The sequence below is a fragment of the Bombus terrestris genome, chromosome 7 (genome assembly GCF_910591885.1).
Source record: "Bombus terrestris chromosome 7, iyBomTerr1.2, whole genome shotgun sequence".
NCBI classification, from domain to species: Eukaryota; Metazoa; Arthropoda; class Insecta; order Hymenoptera; family Apidae; genus Bombus; species Bombus terrestris.
The window spans coordinates 22,135,001-22,155,368 of NC_063275.1; the positions used below are offsets into that span (position 1 = coordinate 22,135,001).

Below are 20,368 nucleotides of genomic sequence, written 5' to 3' on the forward strand. Positions count from 1 at the left end.
GTAGAAGAAGGAAAATATATTACAATGAAAGGTAAACATAGTACGAATACTAGAAAATGTTTATCAGATTTTACTAGAAATGACAATATAGCGAAAAATACAAAACCGCGGCAACGTAACGTATATCTTAGTGTCCTGAATATTATATTTTCATTGTCGACACCATATAAATAATAAAATTGTATATGCGTAGAGATAATGAATACAAAGTACAAGAACGTTCAAATGAATGTCCTTAACCTTAATTTTATTTTATGAAAGCAACATAAAATGAACAAAAGCAAGGCTGTAGTGTCTGTGTCTTTCATCTGTAAGATGATAGTAAATGATTATGTAGATGAAAAAATTGACGTAACTGCAGTTCACGTACTTTTGTTTAGAGAATGCTGCAGAAAAAGTTAAAGAAGGTTAGGTTTAGCTTATTGAAGGTAGGCTTTAATTCCTTATTTTCGAACTTAAAACAGTATTTACGTAGTTTCAATGCTAAAAGACACGCATTAACAGAATGGTTACTTAAACATTTTTCAAACAATCGTTTTGAAATTCACATTCGATTGGAGTTCCAGTTTGTTCAAGATGTGTAGGTGTATAACATACATATGTATTAAATATGAATATGTACATATATTTCTGTAGTTTGTGTATTATCTTTATGTTATAAAGACTTACATATACATACTTTACATACAACATTAATTCAATTTAAAAGTTTAATTTTATGTGATAGCATTTACACATTCCTAAAATATCGTTTGCGGAAGTATTGATTAGAAGGGACACAGCTTCTGGAAAAGTCTAAAGCATTAAAGATGTTTATCTATTTGAAATTTTTGAAAAGAAGTTCAATAAATAAAAGACATATGTATTTAGAGATAAAATATGCTTTATTGACGAAATAAAATGAAATCAACTCTTAATAACAGGCGTTTCCGATGTGACGATTTTATCGGCCTCAAATCAGTTTGCCATCTACCGGTAGGAATAAATACTTATTTGCTACGTAACGTAAATACCTTCGTTAGGTACAAGATTTTACGATCACGTGACTGCGAAGGATAAGCTTCATGATGTCAGTTGCAAATGACGTATAACGCGTTCAAATCATGCGTTTAATTTTTCTATCTTTTTCGTTAAATAATTAAATTCTTTTATACAAAGATGTGCTCTAACCAATCAGCGAGCAAATAGAATTGATAGTTAAAAGTTTTCTTATAGATATCGCGAGTGATCGTTGAGGATGTAAGAAAGGCGATCATTGTCGAATTCTGATCGAAACGTGCGTGAAAGGACATTGTTTGGTCGGTAGTGTGTTCGATGCACGAAGAAGAGGACGAGATTTATTATTTACAAGGTACACATTTTCATCCATAACATAATTTTACTCACGCAATAAAAACTTTTACATAATAACGTCGTATCGCGTAGTAATAGTTTCATTTAGGTATATCGGTCATGCAACGATACGATTTTTTTTCTTCCGTTATACTCGTTTACGTAACAATGTATGTTATGTTCGCCATCATTTAAAGATGGTTATGCTCCAAGTGATTTCGAGTGCATCTCTTTTCTTTTTTTGTTGGTATATATTTTTTTGTTTGTTTCTTTTTTCGCTACAAGCTTGTAATTGTTCACAGGCCGTACATGTTCACTGTAAATTGTACGGCTTACAGCGATCGATCTGAATATATAGAAATCGTGATCCTTCGTGAACGCACAGCGGCGAACAGGCACGCGCACGACACCACACTTTTTCCCGATATTCCCCTATATTTATACGAACGCAATTAAAAACTTTCTATGAACAATTTTGTGTATATTTTTAAAATGAAAACTATTTTTTCATCTTTAATGGATTTACAAACAATTATGCAATTTCATGAAATTAATTGCGTCATAAATACAGTTCTCAATTAAATCCTTCTGATTTATCGAGTACTCACTACACTGAATAAAAAATGTATACCGTGTTTAATCGTTGGAAATAGTATGGATTATGTTTCAGTGCGGAATCTAGAAACGTTTTATTTCTTTTCGTTATATATATATTTATATATATATATATTTCTTTTATATATATATATATAAAAAGCACCAATGTTGCAAAGTGATTCTACGGTCTACTTTCGATATTTATAATCTTTTAACAATTTCTACTACTCGATTAAGTCGAAGTTTCACCGTTACTATATCAATATTTTTTCGCTAGGAAGCATGAACTTATAAATATTAATAAAGGGAGGGAAGGATCGTATCTCTCTTTTTGTTTTCCTTTGTAACAGTAGCTATTACTCGAAAATATCGTTAAAATATTACAACCTTTCGATATATTCTACGGATTTCACGGAACAAGTCGCGAAGTTTCGAGATCGATATGGATCACTGGTAAGATAGGGTTCGAAAGACCCATAGTTTGAAAAGTAAAGAAATGGCGCGTGTATGCGCGCGCATGACTGTAGCCGCGCGCGCGTGAATCTTACTTATACGTACGTAAAATTATTTTTCATTATACTGATGCATATCTAGACTTTTGTTCCGTTACGAACGTTATTTAGAATATTATTTCAATGAGCAAGTAACTAGGAGAGCCTCTGTTTTATTTACTCCTTTTTTATCTTTTCTTTTGACCATCTCATTTTTTCTATCCTTCCTATATATATATATAATATATTTCTTAAATCCCTTTTTAGTTAAACGACACACGAACGCGAGGGCACGCTTGCGTCCCTTAATATGTCCTTTTCTCGGCAGTTAGCACGAGCGATTCTTCGATTCTAACGCATTTAATACGCAATTGCGTATTATAATTTATTAATACACACGCTCATATATATACATTCTCTCTTTTTCCCCTATCGCATCTGCATTTTCTCCCTCACATTTTCTCTCGCATTCGTATTCTCTCATTTATGAATCTCTCTCACTCTTTCCTCTCTCTCTCTTTCTCTTTTTCCCTTCTCTCTTTGAGTTTTTTAATATCATCTGATTTATTTACAATGTAATCGTTTCGCCTCGAATCGCGCTCGTTGGATGTCAGTTTCACGATCGTGAACTACGAATGATGAGAAGAAACGCGTAGCTATCGATGAGAACGCGAAAATATTGCTGCAGTGGACGAAGGTGAAGCACGGTGTACGACGAAACGCTGCGAACGGAAATTAATCTTCCACTGGCAGAATGAAATATCCGCTATTTAATTGAAAAATAACTTTAATTTGATATTTATCGAACAAAATCAATATTTCCAATAATTGATAATTTTACTTTGTAGCACGTTACAGTTCACGACGTATCGAAGTAAAAATTTATTTATTCAAATTTTTAGCCCTTTGACGTCGCAAGTGGAGAGAGGCTCGGAAAAGTGGTCAAACATCGTACTATAAATTTCATTCCATATATATATCTTATCTTAGATTTAACATTTTTATTTTTGTATCCGATACAAAAGATAGAAACTCAGGAAATTTCGTGGATAATTATCCTTTAGATTATTCACTTTAAATTTTTCGCAATTTCATTACATTACCCAAGGAGTCGGTATACCATCGTTATGGTGTAATAGTGGATCGTTTCAATTCTACCAGTCATGAATTCATTCGACTACGAATGTAAACTATTTTGCAAGAAGAGCGTCTTGAATTCTTGCAAAACGATGGAACGAAGATTGGCTATCTTTCCATTGAATATCGTCTCTCGGTAATTTATATTAAAAACCAGATAAAATTTTATTCGTAATTGATAGACATTGCTAAATGGGAGAGGGGATAGGTTTCGAGGTATTGGCCTGTTACAAAGAAAGCTAGCTTCGGTTGTTCCAGTTGTCAAGATGCTCGTTGAAAATATCGCGAGTGAGATCGGTCGAGAGACGCTGTAATTCGATTTACGCGATTCGCGTAACACGACGGGCGCGGTTTAGCGTTTGCTCACGTTGTTGCGCAACAAAGAGGATCAAGCGTAATATTACCAGAATAGCGTTAAAAACAAGGAACAAAAATAGAAGAAGAGAACGCGAGTAACGAAAAGATGTTAGGTTTGGAAAGTATCAAAGACTGAACGTTGCTTTCGTTGAGTTTCGCCTTTCGTGTATTCTTTGGTCTTTTGGTAGGTTATATAAATCGCTCTCGTTTCTCTCGTATAACGAACAATTTTCTATTTGGCATTCGGTGAGCGTTAAAGATAGCCTAGACTTTGCCTTTTCGTCGATAGAATTTTCGTTTGTACCGCGTAATCTATAGATTCGTGATTACGAGGATAAATTTTTGTCTATGCACGCGCGTTCTCCAATAGCCATTCGTTGACGGGGTGGGATTGGTTATTCTTCAGCGGACAGTCGCCTTTCTGTGGGACGATCATGGTAATTGAGCTGATATTTATATACGTTGTCGTCGACCATGCATTTTATTCGGATATTACAAAAAACGGTTTCTTTAATGGCGCACGGCTAATCATATATTAAGGGCGTACCGTAATCTGCCCGTTCTTTCTTTTTTTTCTTTTTTTTTTTTTTCTTTATATTCTCTATATTGTTTCTCGTCGTTTCTCTAATCTGAAAAGGAAATATAGGTATATCACATTCGCCAATCGATTCTATTTCGTTTCTCATGCGGACAAAAATGTTTTTCGTGGTCGTGGTTGCAAAACGAGATTCTCGACTCTTCTCGAACGAAACGCAGGAAAAAGATCGAACAATCGGGCAGATATCGAGGCACCCGCGCAATCGGTATATTTTTTTTCTTATTTTTTTTTCTTTTTGTTCTTTAATGATCTACAAAAACTCGGTGACTCTCACGGCTCGACTTTGTCATCCGCTCTCGGCTACTTGCATCGTCGTTATCATCGTCTTCGTCTAAATGTCTTCTCGTTAATTCTCGAGGAACAGGAACTTCCGCAATAAAATACAGACCACGGAGATACTCACGCACGTACCACGTATGCAATAGTGTACACGCGGACATTCTTTCACGGACGAATCACGCTCTCCCGATTAAATCAGCCACACTCTCACGGATTCTATTAAGTCTACGCTATTGTGTGTTATGTATGTATGTATGTTCGCACTGCTATATACGCCCCTGTCGTGCAAAATGCAACAGTGTCCATTCTCGCGCGTCCTTTTTCTTCTCTCTCCTCTCTTTCCCTAGCCCATCCTTCTCTTTTCGTCTCTCGTCGCGCTATCTCTTTATTTTTTTCGTAGAGTCGGCGCGTTACAGCCACGTAGATGTGTTTTTCCTTTTGTTTAATTTTATTTAATTTTCTTTCTTAAGGTAGTATAGGTAAACGTATGGGTGTACCTATATCTACCGAGTGCTGGTATATGTATATATTTATATTTATATATATATTTATAATTAATTATATATATGTATAATCGCATCGAGATGGTAATCACCCAACCTACGGGGTATGCTTCGTGTGTACCTGTATATTGTATCGTGTTATGTACTGCGTGTATGCATGTATATAAGTATTATTCTTTATGTGTGTATGTGTTCGTTTTTGCTTATATATCGTGTACGTATATGTATATGTGAATGTGTTGACTGCGTGTATCTACATTGTTCTTCTTATCGTTAACGACCGTAGAATACGTTTCTACAACATAATGCAATTAGTGTGTGTTATTAAATACATTTTAGAATTTGATACTCTCGTCGAGACAGTCCGTCGCGTGATACCTCGTCGTACTTTCGTTCTTCTTCCTTCGGTCGTCCATGAGCACGATCACTGTATCCGATCTTCGGCCGTTGAATTCCGCATCTTTTACATTCGCGGTCGTTCGCCATCCGATCGAAGACGTTCCGCACGGCTCCGGTTTAGTATACTCTTGGAACAACTCGTTTATTTTTCTTCGCTGTATGTAACGCGGGTTGGACAGCTCCGATTCGAAGGGGTTTCGAAGTTTTCAAACGGTTTACGAACGTAGAAACGTGCCAAATCCCGGACGATTCTGGCAGCTACGCGAACGAAATTGCAAACTTGCGTAATACGAAGCGGGACATGCTTTCTCGTTGATCAGACCCGAGAACAGAAATACACCGTTCTCGCCGAATACGCTCGCGTATATTTACGCCCGACGCCTGCTAATATTGTTCGAGGTTTCAAAGTGTGAATCGTTTCCACTTGGAAAATAGCGCGAGAAGTTTCGTGTAACTTGTACCGAAATACTGGAATCCAAAGTATATACAACTTTCTCAATATCATCCTCGACTTTTCCATTTATATCTTTCTCGATGAAAAATATAGTACACCATGTTAAGTGTATTAAATTGACTGGACCTTTCGTTTTATTATTTAATCAACGGACTAACAATTTTTCGTTTGAAAAACGTTTATCAACTCGACGTACGGTTTAACCGTCACGCCATACGTGACGCTGGATCGTAAAAAGTTAATTTGCTTAAAGAATGCAAGCTGTCCTGGAGAATAAACTCGGTCGTACTCGCGACGGCGTTAAAGCAGATCCATTAAGATCGTAAAAATGATTTACACCCGCTGGAGCCTCGAACAATATAAACTGCAAAAAAGCGAGGTCATGAAAGTCTGAAGAATCTCGTTCGCTAATAAACACACAGCATGGTATGAAAGCAACGGGAGGCTAAATTAAATTATAAATATTCGATAGTTGTTCGAGTCCAACGTAAACCATCTTATTCGTATCCATTGATCAAAGTTCACATGTTTGTTATTTTATTTTCCTTTTTTTTCATCTGTTTTAATATGCTACGAGCAACATCGAAACGAAATGTTCACATTAACATCGGTGTTTCGCTTAAAAACCGAGATTTGAGTAACGAGTTACTCCGAACGTATGTATCTCTTTCGATTCGATTCGATTCTTCTCCGTTACTTTCTTTCTTTTCCTCTACTTTGCAATTTCCCTAAATCAAAAAGGTTGGCAGCCAAATCAATTCATACGTTTGTATGTGTAGTCAGACACGCCCAATGGTATATATTCGTAACCCGGCGGTGTTAATTTTATTTTGAGCAGGATGATACAAATTGTTTTGTTCTTTTGTTCGGCTACGAAACCTAAGGGAACGGATACAGGTTACAAAACACGTTGAACACGGTTTATCCGTTCGAAGATACATCGCTATATTCGAGTTGATCGAAATGTTCGCCGTGTTTCGCGAGATCGTTGAGCTTGCGCGCGTTTCGTCCCGTGCGTCGACGCGAACAGCAAAGCGGCGGTGCAGCGAACCGCGGATCGTTCGTCGTGAAATCGAACTGGGTGCAACGAAAATACAACGGGAGAAACGTTGCTCCGAGTATTCTCCTGCTATCGATCGATCGTCGAACCGAAAATAGGTCTCGAGGAGTTTAACACCCGTTCAGGCAGATTTTCCAATTCCTTAGTCGCTTAGTGCTTGTTTTTCTCTAATTCCTTTGTTTCGTCGACTGGTTTATTATTTTTATTTTTCCCCCCCGTGCATCGCCACGATTGACTAAAACGTATATTGCAATATGAAGTTGGCAGTTTTCGTTACAACGCGATTTGAACTCACATGGTCTTGTCGTGTGCACGCCCGTGGCTTGATTTCTTGTTCATTTACGATATCGGTGCATCGACGAGGACGACCATCGACCACGATATCGAATCGTGCCGACGAAAAAAACCTTCATCCCACTTGGTCGATCTATCGTAGAAAATACTTTACGCTCTCGATAGGAACATTTTCTTCTCTCTGTGTGTATATTCCGTAGAGTATCCTCAAAAAATGAGAAACGAGATCAAGAGCAAGATTCTTTGCGTTCTGCTGTTACACGCGAATAAACAACGTTGACTCGAAATGAGAATCTGCGCACACCGAAGCGTACGCCGATCGAGGAGTTTCGTTTTGAGCAATTATGCGTTTCCCGAACTTCGTGATAGGGCTCAAGGATGCTCGAACGATCGTATAAAATCGAGTAGTAATTGATTTGGTTCTATTTTCGAATCGTTAGCGTTAGAATCGTTTCGATCCTGCACGTTCGTTCGATATCTCAACGAATTTCTCTAGGGTAGACGTGAAAAATCGTGAAAATCGTAAACTAATTCGAATATTGTGATCGTATGGTCGTCTACGTTGTTTGGTGCACGATTCTCGATCGATTCGTCGATTTTGGAAAATACTCTCGCCCGCCGCGCATCAATCATTCGCTACGTTTTCTTTTTTTTTCTTTTTTATTTGAAATACTTAAATACTCTCTCTTTCTCTCTCTCTCTCTCTCTTTCTCTTTGTCTTCCTCCCTCTCACACTAATTTAACAACATTTTTTCCAGTTAATCACTCATTACCGAACGAACGAACGAATGTACGTACTCACTTCGGTCCCCGACGTGCTTCCAGTCTACTTCTTCTGCTTTTTTTTTTCTCCCTATACTTTAAAAGTGATTTACCTAAATATGTGCGAACAGTCACATTCTCGTGTGCACTACATTTGCGTATATATATTTATATATATATAATATGTATATATATATGTATATATATATATATAATATGTATATATTACTTCGCAGTAGGTACTCTTTGTTTTTTTTTTTTCTTTAACGAATACAATCGCTCTGTATAAAACTCGTATTTACAAGATGATCGATTTGTATAGTATTAATAGGTTTCCTCTCTTTCTCCCTATTTTCATTATTTTTCTTTTTTTTTTAATGTTTTGGTTTCATCCTTTCTTTTTCATTTGTTTCGTCTCGTTTAAATGCCGAGATGCCTGCGCGCGCGTCGATGGTGCTCACCGGTAATTAAACGATATCGTTTCATTTCGGTAATATAATTACGTGGTAATATTTATATCTATATATATACGTAGGTGACCGTCGGTAACTCGAGTCTTCACCTTTTCTCTTATTCATTTTCTTTTCTTCATCTCGTCTTTTTTTTTTTTGTTCTTTTGCCTTTTATCCTGCCAGAGGACAGAGATCGTCGTAAATTTCTTATTTTTCATCCTTAAAATGTTTATGTATATAATATATATATATTAGTATAATAGTATCAATAATAATCATAATAATAATAATAATAATAATAATAATAATAATAATAATAATAATAATAGCAATAATAATCATAGTAATAATAATAATTGACCGTGGTCGGTTCGGAGGAACTGGCGCGCGATTTTCAAGGCACGTTTTAACACGTGCGTCAGCTTGTTCGTGATGACGTTATATCGCGGATTAAGAATTTCTTTCTCCCTTTTTTTTTTAACTTTATTCCCCTCTGTTTTCTCACGCGTGGCGCCGTCGGGGAAGAGAAACGTTAAGAAAGTTCCAAGCGTTATCGTTTCGACGCTTTGTCGCGAATCGACGTTTGTTCGCTTGCCAATCGTTATCCAATCGTGTTTTCGACGTAACCTGGTGTTTCGAGGGTGCTCGAGATCTAAACGGTGAGAGAAACATTCCTCGAATGAACTTTTGAAAATATAGATTATATATATTTATATATGTTTGTGTAGGTAGATGTGTGTGCGTGTGTCTAGGTGTGTGAATATATACGTACGAGGTATGAGTTACATCCTATATGAGATTTCTCTATCTTTTTCCGCTTGGAACGTATCTATTGCGTTTCCGCCTTCACGCGCGTTTACTTTCCGCCGAAACGTATCGAATAAGCTTATATATATATATATATGTATGTATATGTATATATATATATATATATATATATATATATATATATATATATATATATACACGCACACGTAATCATTTCGCGCAGAAATGGACAGGAAATGTTCGAGTGTACACGATTGCGATCCGTCGTGATTCACCGAATCGGTCTCCCGACTTTTCCGTATTATTAGAGTTTCGTTTCTTCGGTGTTCTGTTCGTGCACTTGGATTATTATCTAATTTGTAGTTGATGGCGGCAGAAATAAAATGGAGAAAAAGATGAGAAAAACGAAACGATTTATCGAGAAAGGTCTTTTCCTTCGTTCTATCGGTATAATTCGCTTGTAGCTTAGCCTAACTGCCTATTATAGTTCGCTCGCTACGGAAGAGCTCCTTACCCTCGTCACCTTCGTGGACGTGCCAGTTCCTCGTGTACACGCGCACACACGGCTTCATAGATTCAACGTAAACAATAGGCACACGTATATAACGTACATACGTACAAACACGTGGGTATGCATGAATGCATACGTGATATACGTATGAATAAATGCATATAGACACTGTAGAATATATCACAACGATGAAACGCTAGTTCCTTTTCTCTTTCTTTTTCGCTATAATAGAGACTCCAAGTAGATAACAGATGTACAATTATATATAAATTGCGTAATAATGCTTCCGTTGGGGCGGACGTGGAAGTATCGTCGATATTACTTACAATTATCATCATAATACGTGCAGAACGAAGAGACGAACGAGGGTTAAGAATGTTAATTTACGTCCCGTCCCACCTCGCTGCCAGAATCGATCGACCCTTTTGCCTTCATCTCCTTTAGGTGCGTATTACCGCTTCGACTATCGTTTTCTCGCCCGATCGACATAGATCGAAAGAGCGTCGCCCCTTCAACGGTGTATCGTTCGATCGTTCGACGTAATAACAAGCAAACGCGTGATGCAACGCGCCGATAACAACGACGGTGGTGGCGAGGTTAATCAAGGGGCATTCGTTCTCTCGTAAGTTGCACGGGTTTTTGGAGGGTGGTGGAACGGGACGGCCAAACACGAACTTCCCTCGGCCACTTCTTCCGTATATTCGAGGGGGATGGCGACCAAGGAGATCCTCGAGCAAGATTACCTACTTTTATAAAGAATTCTCGCAGAGTACCAAGGCAAGAAGCTCCTTATTAAATGCACAATGAGCAAGAGCGTCTGGCAAACGGACTGTTTGGCGATTGTAGAGAAGAGCGGCGGAGAGCGCTCGGGAAAAAGAAGGAAACGGAGAGATCGAGGGACAGACGCGAAAGACAGGGAAAGAATTTGAGCGAAAGAGAGGCAGGCATAGACAGTGAGAAGGAAAGAGAAGAATAGAGGGTGGTGGGCGGGTTGGGCGTGTCAGCTGGTCGATATCCTGAATGGCAAGCTTCCACGACCCAGTCTGCAGCCAGCAAACCACGTTGGAAGAGACAGAAGAGACAGAGAGAAAGAGGGACGAGGGATGAAATGAAAAGGAGAGACAGGAAAGCAGAAGTGTGTTACATGTACGTACGTACGTATGCGTATATGCACTTGGGGAATCAAGATGATTCTCGTTCGTGTGCGCGACTCTGGCATTCGCGGATGTGGTAAGGTCCGTGTCCGTGAACGCGCGCGGTCGCACACAGCGAGTAGGAGAGATGGTGGATGGAAAAATGCGAGCATACAGCATGGAGTATCCAAAAGACGGAAGTAGAACGGCATACAATTGGCGTTAATTAACTCAGCAAAAACGTACCGACGGAACAGCTACCGGGGAAGACCAAGGGCCTCTCCACGGAAGGACCGCGCCGCGGTGTACATGTGTTCGACGGTAAAACTAATCCACGCGCGAGGATAAATGCGATCGCTGCTCGTTTTCTCGGATGTGCTTTATGCACGGCGTCGCACGAACCATCGCGACACCGTTCTTCGCTTACAATTTCGTTTGTCGTTTTGCTCGATAGGACGTCACAAGTATTTCGAATGGGAAACAAGAGCATTTACGTTGCGTTTACGGTTACGGTTGGGAATAACTCGTTGCAAAGTGACGCGCGACTAAGAAGAACCATTAAAAGAAGGACGATTCAAGGGAGATGTTTTTTACTGTTTTCTCTTTTCTCTTTCCTCGAGATTCTCGCGTCGCTCTCCCGCTTCTCTTCTCTTCTGTCCTCTCTACCGCATTCTTCAGCGAGGACGTATTTTAAATCGTTTTCGCGAAAGCGTTTCTCTACGCCTGCGTGCCACTAAACGGAAAAAAGCTGTTTGATTTCGTTTGATCGCGGTGCGCTTCTCTTTTTCTTTTCGTGTTCTGTTTCAACGCTAAAACGACGGGAGGAAAAAAGCTTACTGCGCAGCCTGGAGCGGCTCGCGTTCAATTTGCGGACTCTTCCTTGGCTGGCCCCTCCCAACCTCGTGTTTTGCAATTTCACGAAAAATTGGAATAACTCTTACGTCCGACCTAATCGTACGTTCTGGGAGTAGATCTCTACGTATAACAGTTTTTTTCGCGGCTACGTAGTAGTACGAGCTAAAAAGTTACTCCCCGTTGAGCCACGTACACGAACACGTACAGGGTTGCGCGCCGCGACGATTCCACGGAAGTTACACGATTCCGAGGGAGGATCGCGATCATAGAAGTGACGGAAATATAAAAGTCGCTTCGTCCGACGAGTTCTATAAATGGTAAAAAAGTGGTATAAAATGAAACGGACACACATAACGTTCGTGGCAATAAAAAAGACATTCGAGAAAACAGCTCTACCTCGAAATGATGCGACTCGCGTTGAAATTGTTGCTCGCTCCGCTCGTCGATCCGGCCGCGTCCATCGGGATGCTTTGCGATTCGTCGCGATCCATCTTTCTTCTGGCTCGATACAGACGAAGGATCGATCGTATTTCATCGCGAGGACGCTTCTCGAGGATCCGTTACCTCGTGTGTTGTCGACGCGCGGATAGTCGTGTACGTGTGTCTGCACGTAATTACCTAATGTGCATGCGCGTACGTACGTAACGCAGGTACGTTTACGCGGCACATGCACACGTATGTCTCCTTACATACGTTGATACTTAAAACGTACTTACTTAACGGATTAAGTCGCACCAGTCTCCGGTAGTGAACCGTTTTTTGTCTTCGTTCGAAACAAAAACCTTTTCTCCTCGACTCTTTATTCTTTCGTGCACGTGCGCTGGCGCTCGTAGAGTAACACACACGCACGCATACACGTACGCACGCACGCTCGCACATACGCACGTACATATACACACATGTATAGGCACGCACGCAGACACACACGAAGGCACGCACTTGTACACGTAGGACAGTGGCGCGCGCGCACACACACAGTCACGCGGTCTCGCACACGCAGATTCACGCGATTCTTCGTCGTTCTGCTCAATCACATGTATACTCGAGCGCCATTCGAGCGACGATCGTTGAATTCTCGATCGACTCGTTCTTAGAATTTCTCGTTTTTCATCGGCTTCGTCTCGATTCGTCGGTCTCGAACTGACGGCCTTTTATTTTGTGTTCTCCCTTACGTTTAGTTAATTTTTTTTTACTATGTATATATATATATATTTATTTATATGTATGTATATATGTATGTATATAATGGTGGCTAAATTGACAAGTGTTTATATCGAAGGTATTCTCTTCATCTTTTTTAAAGATCTAGGTACCTAGACTGGCAATGTTTAAGGTATGCACGCTCGTGGATTCGCAGTTTTAGTTTTTGAATTTGTTTTTTCTTTACTGTTCTCTGTTTTTCTATTTCGTTCGAATTTCTTTTCCTTTTTTGGTTTTCGTTCTCTGCCGGCGATCGCAAGTTTTCCACTTTCAATCTTTCGCGTATCGTGGATAATATACGCTCGCGTCGTCGTCGCGATTAAACATGGGAACGAGAGTCAGCGTAAAATCGAAGATCACGTCGCAGGCGCAGGGAGATTTACGATCAGCGCGCTACGATTGGAATGTCACGAAGTAGTCACAGCGCGTTTTAGTCATCCGACCGGTCTGACCAGCGGCTGTCTCTATCTCTTACTCGATCGAAGCACAGAGGCACCCGGCTCGTTTGTTACCTCTTCGTCGACGTCTTTGGTCTGGACACTTTCCATTTCACATCGAAACAGTGTTCGCGGTCAAGTTAGCCATTAACAATCGCTAACCTCGATCTCTATATACGTTTCCTTAGTCGTTCTCGCTTCGAACTTCTTCGTTCTTCTTTTTCTAGTTCTATTCGTCGATCCAGGATGCCAATGTCGATCTAGCTTGTACAGTTTATCTATCTCCCTTCGTATCGAAGTAATCACAACGTTATTTTTAGTCCGTCGCACTCTTAGGACTTTTAGTCCTGGCGGGACATTGATTTTTTTTTTCAATATTTTTAGACCTATTTCGTAGTTTCTGCTGCGAATCGATTTTACCCCCTGTTCCCAATACTTTCGTATCTGTCTTTGACCGCACGTTTCGTCCATCGTACACGCGCGATCGTCGCGTTCTCTTCGTTTATTTCGCCTCCTCGAGAAGCACCAGATCGTCCGCCACGACGTCGCTGATGTGCAGGTAGATGATCCAGTACATCAGGTTGAAACAGACGAAACATACAGGAAACACGATGCGGGAATATTTATCGATATCCGATGGCGTCATACCTGACAAGAAAAATTCATCTATGCGTTAAATTGTTTTAACAGACAAATCATATACATGTATGTTCATATTATGTATTTTTTCTTAAAGAAAGCGATTATCGTGGTATACAGATGTAAATATATTTTTCTTTGAATACATTGGTGTCTTACTTCTTGCCGGAAAATAATTTTACCATTGACTGTGGGTGGGAAAAGGCTTGAATAGAGTTAGTTTACGACTATGAGACATTCTTCTATGTAATTCGCTATGCAATTATTCAAATCTGGTTTTAAGGATTTTCTATACTTATTACTGCCAATTCAGCTTAAAAATTTAAGAATAGATAACCTATCAGATATTTTAACTTCACTTCTTTTTAATGCCTTTTTAATGCCTCGTAAAAGGAGTACAAAAGGAAAATCTCGATATAAGCCGATAATTTGAGAGATAGAGAATATTTGATCGTACCGTAGAGCTTGCTGATATCCTTGCCAGGATGAATAAGATGTTGCGGCGCCGGCGCTACCTCCTCATCGGCTCGTCCGTTTATGGTATTTTCGAGCGTTCCACCTTTGCTGTGTGCCTTCGGGTCGTGCACCTTGAACCGCACCTCCTGGACAACACGGGACCACTTACAAGAGACACGGCAGTTCGGTGTGGGGTGTCCTTTTTCGAGGAGAACCCCTTACTTTGGTAGATTGGCATGCGACATTGAGGATGGACAAACGCGAGTTCTACGATATTTTATTCTTTTTCTCCCGTAATTTCACATTCTACAGCGACTCATTAAAGTATTTGTATACTTCTAGAAATCTTTTGTGAATACATTTAGTATATTCATAGTATGAAACATTCTTAGATTTCATTAGCATTGTAACAAGACCCGACTATCATGATTACGTTGGTAATGTTTGAAACAAATCTGAAAATATATATAGACATTGCAAAATATTCGGTACAACTATGGATTGAGTACATTTACGCATTTGCACGATTACAAATATATAGTATATGTATATTTCGCAGAGATTATACAAGTATTTAAACAGCCAATGGTCCGCTATATTAATAAATCGTAATATTCAATCGGATCATATTTAACACTTAATGTACGATTAAAATGGGTATTCACGTAGTGGATTAATTTTTGTTTAGATATATGTCTATGAGTAAATATCTTGTAATTCTTACGTATATTTTCGGTTTGGTTTTACATTTTGACAGTATAATCACGACAGTCGAGTCTTATTATACAGCTAAATTTTAAGATGTTTTATATACGATATATTATAGTGTTCACCTAACACATACAGTCTATATATACGCAAAAGTTTTCCATGGTAAGTATTAAAATACTTTCACGAGTCACTGTAGATCGCAAATCTATCAAGCGACTCACTTGACTTTAAGATCTACGCGACTTCTTTATTTCCCACCGTTCATTTACGTTCAATCTGTGACTCGAAGTGTAATGGAATTCTAGCGGACGTACGGAGCGGTTTCCGCGTTAATGCAAGCTTCGTGTCCGCGTTTAATCACGTTTGAAAGTAGAAAACAGAGAGAAAGACATCGGGGCAACGTCGTTGTGCTTTTATCTATGTGTCATTTTCATTAACGCCCCTCGCTCCTTTTCTCTTTGCCGCGTACTATTTTTTTTTCTTTTCCGAAGCTGCAAAACCGGCCGATGAAATGAGCCGTGCGACACGAAGCGTTCTTGTTTATATCGCGCGCGGTGCGGCCCGCACGGCGTGTCAAAGAGCGAGTAATTAATCCAGTTCAAAATTAATTAAACTGCCTTATCCTGGCGACGTTTTACGCGCGATACCGCAATGCAATCCATCCGACGGCACCGCCTTCTTTCCAGTCTTCTTTCTGTCTGTCGTTTCTCCCCTGGCCTTCCCCTCCTCCCGCGTTCCTTTTAATATTTTTCGTTCTCGTTTCACAATCCCCGAGATTAAAAGAAAATTTATAGTGCATCGCATGTCCGAACACGAACCGCCACCACCGACCGGCGTAACGCGACCGAATGGGAATTCTTTTCACAGAACCTTTTAGCTTTTGACCTTTCGCGGCTCACTCGTTTTTCGAACGACAAAAAAAAATATTTCGCTTTTTCGTCCCTCTGTTTTTCATGTTGGTGCACGGCGAGGATCGAACCTCTGGTTATCGTGAACAAACTATACGGTTGATCCTCGTGGTCGAAAGTGTCGTGTCATGACACGTTAAAACTTGAAACTTGCGAAAAAGTAGCGAAAATAATTGATGGTATACGACGATAAAAGGGCAATGCTGGACTAGCAAAAGTAACGTGGCAGCACTAACATGATTGCTAGTAATAATAACGCTATTCTACTGCGCAGCTAGAAATTGCTTCTTTTTTCAATTCGATCAATTCGATCGAACTATTTACATGGTTAAAGGCATAACGCGTATGGGATGTCGACGGCAACAGAAACGTTCTAATCGGAAAGAAAGATGAATGGGGCGCGACAGATTGGTCGATGTTACACTCACAGTTTGCTTAGGCGCGTGATCTCCGTGATCACCAGGTACTCCGGGTGGTCCTGGATTCTCCCTCGCTGTCTTCATACTTTCTGCGATTTTTTGGAACCGATTCTTTCTCATTTGAATCCTCTTTGCCATATAACCCACCGTCGCGTATTCTGCAAAGACAGAGATCCCACGCAAATAATAAAACAAGATACATATATATATATATATATACAACTACTGAGAGAACTTGTACGCTAGAGAATTTCCCTTTGTTACGGAGAAATCGTGACGCGGTATAAAATTTCCCAGATACGAAGATTAAGATAAACGATAAAGAACGAACAATATTTGTACATAGGTATTATAGAAGAGCACGTAAGAATACTCACCGAGCAACGAGGCAAACACCATGACGAAACACGTTCCTAGGTAAACGTCGATGGACTTGACATAGGAGATTTTCGGTAACGCCGCGTTAGTCGATGACATAAGGGTGGTCATGGTGAGCACAGTGGTTACTCCGAGGGCCACCCGAGCGGGGGTCGCATTACGGTTCAGCCAAAAGCTCACCCACGAGATAATGACGATCAAGCCCGAAGGAATGTAGATTTGAATCAGGTAGTAGCCCATCGACCGTACGAACTGGATCTCGCAGGCCAGCCGCGAATAATTTCCTACGATGAAAAGATCGACAGTTAGGATAGGGGGACGGAGAGGCGCCATGAAATGTCTCTTTCTATTCTTTAGTTGTCGTTACTTTTATCATGTCTCTCTTTCACTCTGGCCCCTTTTCATTTTTATACTTCCCTTCTCTATTTAGAATCGATATCTCTCTCTTTCTCTTTTCGTTTTCCCCTTTGCCTTCTTTACGATGCATATCGGCTACGAAAGGCAAGGAGAGACGTTCTTCCCTTTCCTCTTGTCTTTCTTTCACTTCTTTTTCTCTGCATCTCGTCGTTCCCCTTCGTTACGTCAGACAGATACGCGTCGCAAGATGTTAAGCAAAGTTTTCGCGGCGTTGATAGATCTGTTGCGTGTGCTCGAGAATACAAGAGGATGTCGCGTGTGCTCGAGGAAAAGAGGTTTATGCGGGGTCGGCAGCGAGGCGGAAAAGACGGAACGAGGAATCGGCGTAGATAGAAAATCGAGTTGTTGCCTCGCTGCTTCTTTTCGCCCAGCGAATTCTCGTCGGTTTATAGCCCTTCTCGCTTTACGTCTTCTCCGTTACGAATCGCAAGAAGAATCAACGACGTTCACGGGATGAAAATGGGATTTGCTCGAAAGGTCTGATTGCTGCTCGGATCCCACGGTTATGAGCTCAGTCGTTAGCTCCGAGTAGATGGAACTTCAAAGAAGGGATGCTGCGCGGAAGAGAGTAACGATGACGTATCTTGCGGCGAGATTACTCGCGTGATGCGTCGGTACCGACGCGAACGACGATTACACCGCTTGTCTTCCGACCAAAGGATATTAACTCGAGCCTTAATGAAGAAGCACACTTTCGACATGAGACTCGTCGGAAGATCGTTACTGACGTAAAAAACTTTATTAAGGTATCTTCTCGTTGATACTTTCAACATGTGATTGTTACATCACACCGTATCAAAAACATTCTATACTTTTGTACGTGATGCAAATGTAACGATACTGGCAATTATTAGGAAGAATTGAAATCACTGGAAATTTACCGGAAATAATCGAAATCGCTAGGCATTATGAGCAATAATAAAATTTACTAACATTCACTAGCAATGATTAGGAATAAATCATCGGGGTCGTTAGAAACAATCGAGACCGTTTGAACTCGCTAGGCATTATGAGCAATAATAAAATTTACTAACATTCACTAGCAATGGTTAGGAATAAATCATCGGGGTCGTTAGAAACAATCGAGACCGTTTGAACTCGTTAAGAATACGCGATCAAAATCTCTAGGAATTATTCGTAACAGTAGAAATCACTAGAAATCACTATACGTAAAATACGTAAAATCTCTAGGAATCGCGACGACGATGAAAAGCAACGACGAAACGAGCCTAAGGATTTCACATCCAGCAACGTGGTGTATCTGCATAGAGGGCCGCAGATCGCGAGAAAGAGAGAGATATCGATCGATCGACGATTGATCAACGTAGAGTAACGTTGCTGCGAGCGACATCGTGGTTGCGGACATCGGATAGCGCAAACGTGTCTCTCCACCTTACCCATACCGTTAAAAGCGAGGGTTGAATTATTAATTTTTTTTTTTTTTTTGGTTGTTGGTGGGGGTGGGGTTCTATTCATACGTTACCGGTAGTTAGACTAATCTCCATGGCTCGTTGACGATGACCAAGGACCTTGAACTGAGGCAGGGAGACCTCGTTGCTGACACCGACGCTGTTCGGGCCCTCGTTCCACTTGTACCGGATGTCCCTCATCGTGTATCCGACTGAAAAAATAGAGAGACCCCCCGCGGTTGGTACGTACCTTCGCGGAAGCCCTCAAACGCGTTTCAGCTCCGAGGGGGCCTCCACTTACCTCGCACCCCCGTCAAAACCCCAACAAGTCCGCTCTCTTTATTTCCCTCTCTTTCTTATTACACACACGTGTTTGATTAACGTTTAATTTTTCTCTATTTGTTTCTCTTTCAATCTGTGCGTGTTTCGCTTTATTCGTTCCATTCTTTTCTCTTTGTTCTATTCTCCGTTCTTTCCTCTATCTATCTGTCCCATCCATTCGTTCTTATTCTTTGCGCTTCTCACGAGAGAACCATTTAACGGGGGGACAATAAAGATCGAACACGAGCGCAGGAGGACGTGCAAGCGGAATTTATTAGCTGTTCGTTTGTTTGTTCATTTTCTTTGGTGTGGTGGTCTCGTAGTTGATTCGTGCGATCTTTTCGATCGACGGAGACGATCGAGAAAAAAAGATGACGGTAATGTCGTACGGTTCTTTTTTTCTTTGGATTTTGCTGAGAGCCCGTCGTGTCGGTTTGATTTGATGTTGTGGATGATTCGTCGGAAGTTGACTCGGTATTATTTTCTTCTTTCGAATCACGGTATCGAGATAGTTACCATACGGTATAGTTACCATAGAAAAACTGACGATAAGATTGTACGATCGATCGTAAGTGAAATAAGTACGTCGTCCACTTCCGACCCGTGATAGAGGATTAAGTCGGAAACGATGGATTCGTATGAACTGGGAGAGTTCGTCTTCGTCCTTTGTTCCGTGGATTTAAAGATCGATGAAGTCGATTGATTAGTCGATCGGTCGGTTGGTCGAATGAGTTAGCCCCGGGGACGGTTTCGTCCTAACGGGTAAGCTCTTCCTTGATCGGAACGATCGATTGTGTTCGCGATAGAAGGCGAAACGGTGATCGGTGCATATCGGTGCGAGTCAATAAACAGGAAAAGAAAAGAAAAGAAATATACATTAAAAACAAAGGAAAGAAAATGTCAAAATATATACATGTACAAGAAAAATAAGAATTATAAAAAGAAAAGAAAACAACGCTTCACACATATCGTACTGTATATAACGGCGTGTACACGCGTGTGACAATTATGTTACAATAAGTCAATAATTATTTAATCATCTGCGCGAGCCTTTTGGACGAAGTTCAGAAGGAAGAACTAATAAGAGGGGG

General features: G+C 40.4%; 1 protein-coding gene and 1 long non-coding RNA gene across 16 annotated transcripts in view; one reads left to right on the forward strand and one right to left on the reverse strand.

Moving 5' to 3' along the window:
• Positions 1–1,229: 1,229 nt before the first annotated feature.
• Positions 1,230–20,368, forward strand: part of LOC105665948 — a 217,681-nt gene continuing 198,542 nt past the window's right edge. For all 4 annotated transcript variants that reach the window (XR_007224542.1, XR_007224543.1, XR_001098885.3 and 1 more), the window contains exon 1: positions 1,230–1,351. This is a non-coding gene — a long non-coding RNA (uncharacterized LOC105665948). The remainder of the gene's footprint in view (positions 1,352–20,368) is intronic.
• LOC100645717 (gamma-aminobutyric acid receptor subunit beta) overlaps positions 1,311–20,368 on the reverse strand; it is a 96,160-nt gene continuing 77,102 nt past the window's right edge. For 4 of the 12 annotated variants that reach the window (XM_020863570.2, XM_048407065.1, XM_048407061.1 and 1 more), the window contains 5 exons: positions 19,031–19,168; positions 17,130–17,414; positions 16,762–16,910; positions 14,716–14,878; positions 1,311–14,267 (listed from right to left, as the gene is read on the reverse strand). In XM_020863570.2, the coding sequence (XP_020719229.2) occupies positions 14,122–14,267; positions 14,716–14,878; positions 16,762–16,910; positions 17,130–17,414; positions 19,031–19,168 (881 nt within the window). In that variant the 3' untranslated portion in view covers positions 1,311–14,121. The remainder of the gene's footprint in view (positions 14,268–14,715; positions 14,879–16,761; positions 16,911–17,129; positions 17,415–19,030; positions 19,169–20,368) is intronic. The other 8 variants (XM_048407063.1, XM_048407068.1, XM_012310666.3 and 5 more) reach the window with 5 other exon arrangements.